The sequence below is a fragment of the Bison bison genome, unplaced genomic scaffold (assembly GCF_000754665.1).
Source record: "Bison bison bison isolate TAMUID 2011002044 unplaced genomic scaffold, Bison_UMD1.0 scf7180017864343, whole genome shotgun sequence".
In the NCBI taxonomy this organism is placed as follows: Eukaryota; Metazoa; Chordata; class Mammalia; order Artiodactyla; family Bovidae; genus Bison; species Bison bison.
The window spans coordinates 2,903,753-2,912,995 of NW_011494915.1; the positions used below are offsets into that span (position 1 = coordinate 2,903,753).

A 9,243-nucleotide genomic window follows, 5' to 3' on the forward strand; every position below is an offset into this window, starting at 1 on the left:
GGACACGCTCGGCCGGCTTCCCGGCTCCTAGCAGCCAGGACACGGGCGCCCCTCCCTCTTTCCTTCCTTCTGCTGCTGTCTCCCCTCTGTTTATCTCCTCATCACCTGCCCCTGTTCCTCCTGCCTCTCTGCTGCCCTTTCCCCTTCCTCTCCTGAACTGTCTGCCCTCCTGCTTTCTTGGGCTGTCCTGCTGTCCTCTCCGCAAGTCACTCTTGTTCCTTCCCTTCTCTCTGGCACGGAGCTGTCTGCGATTCCCTCCCTGGCAGTCCCTGTCTCTCTGAGCTTGTTTTCAGGTCTTTCTACCTCCGTCTCCTCCCGCTTAAGTCCTCACCATCTCTGCTTCTCCCCTGCTTCCTTTTGCTGTCCGTGTCTGTCTGTCTGTCTCACATCGTCTCTGTGTCTCTTCCCCTTCCCCTCTGTCTCCCTCTTCTTCGCATCCTGACCCCTCACCCAGACTGGAGGAGACACTTCATCAGAAGCCACAGTCTGAGGTCTTTTGAAGTGAAGACACGTTTTCTGGAGTTTCCAGGAGAGAAGCTGGCGCTGGAGAAACAGAAGAGCCTCTGGCCAGGTTCAAAAAGGGCAGTCAATTATGGGTGACCTCCTTACACACACACACACACACACACACACGGAGAGAAAGACCTGGGGATTCTCCCAGAGCAGCAGCAAGGCTCATAAAAATAGCAGCAAAAGGAAGAGGCTATGAATGGGACTGCAGGAGAAAAGTGAGAGAGACCTTGTATTCTCCTGGTTTCTTGCTGGCTGCAGGGACAAAGCAGGCTCTGGTTCCTTATCTGATCCAAGTCCTTTCGTGTTTCGGCTTGCAGAGTCCCCCAGGACCCAGGGGCTGAGGCCAGGAGGAGAACCTTCTTTGGGTCATTCTTCCCCAGCCTGCTCCGCCTCGGGCTCCAGAAGCAGGGGCCCCGTCCACACTGGTTCCTCTGTGCCTCGTGGTCAGTCCGTCCACCTCCCTGGGCCTCATTCTCCATCCGGTGCTCGAAGGCGACTTGTCTCAGCTGCCCCTTCATCCTGGGGCAGGCCCTCAGCTTGGGGAGTGAGTGGGTTCCCCTTCTCAGAGCACAACGAGCTGCCCCTGAGCAGGTTCTAGCAGCACCTGGAGACTTCTCTCTGGGGTCAGAAATGGGAGAAAATCTCATGTCAATCTCTCTGGTCACCACCTCCCTCCGGCCCTCCTGCCTCTACTTCCTTCTCAAGACTCTTTCAACTTCCTCTCTCTTCCTGCAGACCCCACATGTCTCCAAGGCCAAAGAGAAAGCTTCTTTGCTTACTTTCTTTCTTTTCTGGCGTGCGGGTCTTCGCTGTTGCCCTGGGCTCTCTCCAGCTGTGGCAAGGGGCTGCTCTGGTTGCGGAGCTCAGTGGCTCAGAGGCCTGCAGCACGCGGAATCTCCCTGGGTCAGGGACCGAACCCGAGTCCCTCGCCTTAAGAAGCCTTGGCTTCTTAACTCCTGGATCCCCAGGGAAGTCCATAGAAGGCTGCTTTCTGTCCCAGCTGGAGGATCCTCCCTGCCTGTGTCTCTACTCTCCACGTCGGGTTCACTCGGAAGACCTAAGTGACATCGAATGAATCTCATTATCAGCATCTTGCTGCCCAGAGGATGATTTGGGTGCCTGAGTGGGAGAGCTCCTTCAGAGCCTGAGGAACCACTTCTCCCCACCTTGGACAGTGAGTGAGGTGTGGGTCAGAAAGGGCCTGATTGCCCAGGTGAGGCTTGGGAGCAGCGCCTTTGTCCTTTCTTCCTGAAGAGCAAAGACAAGGAGGCCACAATTTTGTTTAGAGTTTCTCTACCAGGCTTGCTGAGGGCAGGGCCCTGAGTTTTTAAAGGACAGTCACATTGGAGTCCGCTAACACAGACCCAAAGCCCGACAATGAGCCTGGCGATGTCACCCCTGATCATTCATCCTGCAGAATCAAGCAGAGCAAGAACTACCCCCACAGCATTATTTATAGGTATAACAAACTGTAACTAACCTGAATGTCCAACCATAGGGGATTGGTTTTTTTAAAAAACAGTATTTTCTGAATGATGAAATAATATGCAGCTATGAAAAATAGATTGTATTTAATGATATGGGAAAATACTACATTCTAATAATGGGGAAAACAGGCTACAAAATAACCTGATTTTTTGCAAAAATACATATTATACATGTACATGAACTGTGTAAACATAAAATCAATCTGTCGATTATTATTTCAAGATAGGGAATTAGATATTATTTTGTTGTTGCTTTCTATAGTTCCTAATTTACATGATTAGAGAAAGGCAAGCACACGGGTGATTTGCTTTGGAGGTTAAATATAAAAGGCCAGCATAGGCACTAGAGAAGAGAGACTGCAGGCACCGGTGCTGAGCCCAGAAGGATCTGGGTTCAAATCCAGCCTCGCCACTGAATAGCTGTGCAGCCTTGACACGTGATTTAACTTTTCTCGGCCTGTTTTTTCAGGTAAAAATGGGAGTAATGCCACGAGTTTATGTGGCTGCTATGAGCGTTCTATGACGTGATCAATGTAAGTCGTTTCACATGGTGGAAAGAGATGCCCTCAAATTTTACTTATTATATAAAAAGTCAATATATGGTTGATACGTACAGTTCATCCCCGAGTTTGCTACCTTTCGAGTTGTTTTCTCAGCAGTGAGTGTGCCCAGTGGGGATTTACGATGAAGCAATGAAGGGTGGGATACTTGGTGGAGATACCAGCTCTACAGCCAGATCCCGCCGTCGGCAGCTGATGGTCAGAGGGACCCCGAGGCACGTGACAAGGTCACGGTTGAGCTGGGTTTTGACCCTGTCTCTCAACCCCTTAGTCCACCCTTTGCCTGTTGCTGCGTCTCCTTCCTTAGAGGTGTTTTTGAGGAATACTCACCTGAGCCTCCCCTTGCACCTGCGCCCCAGTTCCTTTCCCGGGAAATCAGAGAAAGACGGGCATGTCATAAGGCCTCCCCCACACAGAGGCACCCGCCCAGGTGTCCAGCGGCCAAGGAGCCCAGCCTCTCACGCCCTCCCGTACCTCCCCACGGGGGCACTCAGGTCTAGGGCACTCAGCCCAGCCCCAGAGTCCTCACGCCGGACTCCACAAGCACTGCCTCAGCCCTCAGGTGGTACCAGGAGCTGCCTGTAGGACCCCGGAGGGTTTGGGGGCTATATCTGGGAAGCCCCCATCAACCCGTACCAGGGCTTCTGGGAAAAGAGCCAAGCATCTCTATAAACAATGGTCCTTTTGAAGATGAAATTATTTTAGGCTTTTCGAGTTTTCCCAGAGGCGGAAATCCAAGCCTGAGAAGATATGGCTGCCCTGCTTCAGGGAAAATAGTACAAGGTTGGACAGGCAGGGCCTGAACCATCCAGGGATGCGGAGCTGCAGTCTGCATACTGTGACATATTTGCATGTTACATATCCAGAGGGAGGCCATGTATTCTGAACCCCAGATTGAGATACCTGGGACAAGGCAATAGGACATGAAAAACACGGACTCTGAAGTTGGGTGGGGCCGGGTTCAAATCCCCGACTTGCTATTTGTTAACTGGGTAATCTTGACTACGTTTCTTGATCTCCCAAGGCCTCAGTTTGCTTATCTATTAAACGGAGCTGCGCATAGAACCTGCCTCAGATGGATTTTGCATGAAAAACGATGTGATATATGTGTGTGTGCGTGTGTGCGTGCGCGCGCGCGTTTATCTGCCCAGGACGCGGCGGCACTGCGCTCCTGGATGGAGGATGGAGATGCGCGCCCCTGGTAGCAGAGGACAGCTCTGACAGCGAGGCTGAGCAGGGTCTGCCCTCTCCAGTCAGGGTTTTCCTACTGGCTCTCCCCTTGGGCAAACCTGGACACTGAGGGCAGGGCCGTGGGAGGGGGAAGGCCTCGTCCCTTCTGGAGCATTCACCCAGCCGTCAGCCACGTGCTCTGGGGGCCGGGAGCCCACACGGGCCCAGAGCCGGCAGGAAGTGCAGACGTGCACAGGCCCCACCCACCGGGGACACCACCTCTGGCCTTGACCTTCCGGGGGCGGAGGAACGTGAGGAATCAGGCCAAGCAGGGTGAATAACCGGAGGCCCAGGAGGCAGGGGGGTCTGAACCTGGAGCACAGGGCCAGGCAGGGAGCAGGCAGCTCAGGCTCCAGAGCCAGACTTCTGGGTCTCAATCCTGATGCCACTCCTTAGGCACGGTAATATCTCAGAGAGCAGCCGATTGTTCTGGGCCTCAGTGTCCTCGTCTGTAAAGGGGGAAAGGCAACTCCCCCCGAGTGTTGTTCCGAGGACTGCATGCCGGGCACATAGCACATGCTCAATGAATGTGAGCGCTTGTCAGGGGCTCGGGAGCCTGAGGGTGAGGGGAGAGGCCCGTGGCCCAGCAGCTGGGACTACATGGCCCTCAGCCCGTGGACTTCCCTACCTCCTCTGGATTCCTCCTTCACAGGTTTGGCTGCTAGGGCTCTTGCTCCTTTCTGCACATAAAACACAACAGTTCCTGAGTTCCAGGGTTTCTGGAAGCCTGACAGGGTGAGGATTGGTCAGGATGGGGAGTGGGCTTCCAGCCTAAACTCTGTGCTACAGTTTCCTCATCTATAAATGGGGAGAGGAGATCGGTTTTCTGCCGGGGCAATGATCTGCTTTCTCTGGGCCTCCTGTCCCGTCCCGCCAGGAAAACGAGCTGCTTTCTCTGGGCCTCCTGTCCCGTCCCGCGGCAGTTCACCAGCGCTGTGTCTCAGTGCACTTTGGGGTTTCCCATTGCTGGCTTCTCTGCCCCCAGTAGGAGCTTCTGACTCCAAGTGGGAGTCTGGCCCCATGCTGGTCCCCTCTCTGCAGCTCTGGTTCTGGTGAGCGTGAGGCTGGAGAAACATGAGCCAACACCGCCCTCTGGTGGCCATCTATTTAAAAGCAGGGAGCCGAGTGCAGAGACTGGGTGACCTGTCGGGTCAGTGGCCCAGGGTTTCTGAGCCCTTTAAATAAAGAAAAGGGTTCACAGGACCAGCAACAGCTTCATGGAGGAATCATGCCCCCGACTCTGGAAAAAAACACTTTAAATCTACTGTGAAAGAAATAGTGAGAACTGGGGTGGCAATGGGGCAAAATGCCTTAGAAGGCAGCCCGGGGTAAGGGTGAGGGGGCAGTTGGACTGATCTGGATTCAGATTTGCCTCCTCCAGTTATATATTCTGAGTGCCTTGTTGTGGTTTAATTTTTGAGTCTCTGTTTGTACGAAAAATGAGCATAACCAGGGTTAGCTCCCTCAAAGGGCTGTTGCAAGAACTGAATGAGATAATATAGGAAATGCCTCTCAAGGGATGCTTGGCAATACTAGTTCATTCTTTCACTTATTAGAAGACACTAACCAACTGTCTCCACAGCAGTAGCTCTGGGTGTGTGTGCAGGACACTGTCGGAGTCGCACAATGTGGAGGCTTACAACCTCCTGATTTTCCCATCTCTATGCAGTGTCTGCAGTTCAATTACTTATAATCTTTAAATCAGCTCTCACATTTCTTTTTTTTTTTTTTTCGCTAAATAAATTTAAAGAGAAGTTCCATATGATTTATGGGAATGGTTCATCAGAAATCAGTATCACTTGCCATAAATAAAATAGGGAGAATTGGCATTTTTTTTAGAGCTCACATCATGCTGGGCACAGCCCTAATCCTTAACTTGTTATCTCATTCAGTCCTCACCACAATTTTGTTTTTTTGGGGGTGTACTATAATTATCCCCATTTTATAGATGAGGAAACTGAGGCAGTACCAGCCTGAGCTTGCTCACTCTTTGCTAGGATGTGAGATCAGCAGGTCTTAGAGAGGTGATGAAACATACCAGCCAGGGACTTTTTCCTTGGAGAAGGCAAAAGCGTTGAAGAGAACTGAAAAGGGAGTGATTTTTCTCATCATGTGTGTGACAGGCTGAACAATGACCCCTCCCCAATAATGATTTCCAAATCCCTAGAATCTGTGAATTCTTCCAAGATAAAAGGAAATTTACAGACGGGATTAAGTGACGACCAGAGAGACTGACTGTCCTGGATGATCCAGGTGGGCCCATTGTAATCAGAAGTGTTCTTCTAAGAGGGAGACAGGGGGAGATTTAATCACAGAGGAGGAGATGTACCAGTGGAATCAGAGACTGGAACCATTTGGCCACAAGCCGGGGAATGCAGAAAGAATGCCTTGCCACCTTTAGAAGCTGGAAGAGGCAAAGAAACAGCCAGGGGAACCTCCATAAGGAACTAACTATCATCTTGTGTGTGTGTGTTAGTCACTTAGTCATCCCTGACTCTGTGACCGCATGGACTGCAGCCCACCAGGCTCCTCTGTCCATGGGATTCTCCAGGCAAGAATATTGGGGTGGGTAGCCATGCCCTTCTCCAGGGGATCTTCCAAACCCAGGGATGGAACCTGGGTCTCCTGCCTTGCAGGCAGATTCCTTGCCATCTGAGTCACCAGGGAAGCCTAACTCTTATTTTGATTTTGACCCCAAGACTGATTTAGGATTTCTGACCTCAAGAACAGTAGTAGACAAGTTTGTGTTGTTTTAAGCCACTAAGCTTGTGACCGTTTGTGACACCAGCAGCAGGAAGCTAGTATAAAGGTATGGGAAGCTGTGCCGCATCCACTGAACATGCCCTCTTGTATCACCAGTGGCCTTTGCGATCCACCTGGAAACAGTCTTCTCAACAAGGAGTCCCCTCCCCCGATCCCTGGGGAAGGACACCAGTTGGGCAGCGGCTCTGCTGGGTTGGGTCACTCATTCCTTTTTCACTCAGGACTCTGTGGGCTCTGCTGGCTGCTCTAGGCCTGTTTCTCCATCTAGCACATGGGGGCAAAGCTGTGTCGTTTTCAAGGTCCTGCTCTGCAGGTCTTGCCTATGGGTCCCACCTATGGAGCTTATTAAAATGCAGTCTTCCCAGGCCTGTGCCCCAGAGACTCTGACTTGTGGGGCCCAAGTGGTGCTGGGCACAGCCCTCTTAGGGAACCCCAGTGCACACCCAGGTTAGGGAGCCAGTGGGCTGGGGATCAGGTCATGGCCTGCCTACTATCCTTTGGAATCATGCCAGTTGACAGCCTGCTCCTTGGAGCCCAAAACATAAAGTCTCCGCTCCGCCATTTCCAAGTTGGATGACCCAGGACAAATCCTTGTGCCTCTCTGGGCCTGTTTCCTTAACTTAAATTGAGACCCGATAATAGTCTATACTTCAGAGGGGGGGTTGTGAGAGTCCAACAGTTATTTTAAGTGCAAATTGCCAAGAGCAGTGCCTGGCACATAGTAGGTACTCAAGCGTGTTGCCTCTCAAAATATCAGCTGCCCAGCCTGGCATTCCAGACCCAGCCCACACCGGGCTGAGCTCTCCCGTCCCACGGCCCCACGCCCCACCTCTTCTCCCCGCCGCCGCGGCGGGTTGCGGCCACGTGACCGTCACGTGACTGCCGGCAAGTGTCTGCCTTTCCTGCTCTCCGTGTGGACCGCTCCGCCTCTCTCTCACCCTGCCGGGCACACGGCCTCCACTGCTGGGCCCTCGCACCTGGCACGCTTTGCGGTGGTGCCCAGCGTGCCGCCTGACTTCCCTGGGGGCCCACAGCCTCTAGAGGGAGGGGATGGAGCTTTCTCCAGAGCTTTGGACCAAGCACGTCATACTCGTGGCGGGGAGAACAGGCTGTGAGTGCTGCCACAGCAGTGACTCTCCCACGTGTCCCAGTAAATCAGCAATCAGTGCTCACATTTCTTTAACTTAATAAATTTATTTTAAAGCTCAAGAATCAGTCTGCCAATGCAGGGGACACGGGTTTGATCGCTGGTCCAGGAAGATCCCACATGTTGTGGGGCAGCTAAGCCCGTGAGCCACAACTGCCGAGTCCGCACGCCCTCGCACGCACTTCCATGTCCTAGCACGCCCTAGCGTCCATCCAAAACAAGAGACACCGCCGCACCTACAGGGTAGCTCCCTCTTGCCGCAACTAGAGAAAACCTGCTTGCAGCGATGAAGACCCAGCACAGTGAAAAATAAATAATTAAAAAAAAAAAAAGAAAGAAATCAGTTGATGCCTGTGTGGCTGGCCCGGGGATCACCGGCTCTCATCTCTTTGTTCCACGGTCAGGGTCAGGGTCAGTATGCTTACTCAGGGTCCAGCTGGATGGATCTTCATGTGACCCACTCTGACGGCAGATCCTAAGACCCCTGGAAACCACACCTGCTCAAGAGTAAATGTGCTCACTTAACAAAACTAGGCAACACCTGTTCATGGAAATCTACTGCTGTCCCAAGTATTAGTTTGGTGTAATTTTACATTGGTGTAAATTTTAGATTAGATTTTTTAATTACATGTAACACCACATATGTTATTTGTGTTTAATTTTAAACTCTTTTTAAACTCTGTGTGAATTTGGGGAGTCTGCCACTGGGACATATTTTTCATAAAAGCTACTTCCTTTCCCCCCAATTTTATAAATAGTAGAAAATAACCAAATCCAACTATCTGAAGAATTTTCCCGTTAAAGTCATTAAGAGTTAAGTCTGAGAAAAACAGTATGGTTCATTGTGCTTATTATTATAAGAATTTGGGTTAACAGCTGATTATTATAAGGGTTATTTATTATGAACCGCTCAGTGAACAGCAGACATTAATATTTTATGGAAGTAGTCTTCATGGTACCAGCTCTTGCCTCTCCTGCACTCTGTCCTGACCTCCCTGCCCCATCTGTCACAGGGGACGAATACTTAACCACCAATGCCTCTGTCCCTCACCTGACCTACTCTTCCTTCCTGAGTCCGCCTCTGGCAAAATCCTATGAAAAACTGGTGTTGGGGCTGGTCCTTGTCTCCCTGGAAACCCTTGTTATCACACCCTGAAATGTCTCTCATTCCGGGTCTCACCGCTCCAAGGGTCTTCCTCTACGCAGTGTCTAAGTTTCTCCACCTGCCACTCATAGGCCGTGAAGCCATGAAGATGCTCAGGCTGGCCCAGTTCCTCAGCTCCTCAGGGACCCTCCTCTGCTCACATGCACTCCCCTGCCCCTTTGCAAGGTGAATCCAGCCCGATTCCAGACCTCTGGGCACTGTTTCCTCACCTCAGGGTGCTCATGGTGCAGCCCGACCCCTCATTACCACGAGGACAAAACTCCCTGGAGGCCTTGTTGAGCAGAGAGTAGAAGCTGGAACAGGCAACAGGGCGGGGCTTGGAGAGGGGAGGCGGTGGCTGCCGGAAAGGACGGGGGGGGCACCGGCGACAGGCGGCCC

General features: G+C 52.0%; 1 protein-coding gene across 1 annotated transcript in view; it reads right to left on the reverse strand.

Annotated features, from left to right (window-relative positions):
* Nucleotides 1–1,650: 1,650 nt before the first annotated feature.
* DOCK2 (dedicator of cytokinesis 2) overlaps nt 1,651–9,243 on the reverse strand; it is a 467,146-nt gene continuing 459,553 nt past the window's right edge. The window contains exons 53-56 of the mRNA XM_010854580.1: nt 9,075–9,202; nt 7,492–7,590; nt 3,850–4,102; nt 1,651–1,761 (exon numbers count right to left, since the gene is read on the reverse strand). Of these exons, the coding sequence (XP_010852882.1) occupies nt 1,651–1,761; nt 3,850–4,102; nt 7,492–7,590; nt 9,075–9,202 (591 nt within the window). The remainder of the gene's footprint in view (nt 1,762–3,849; nt 4,103–7,491; nt 7,591–9,074; nt 9,203–9,243) is intronic.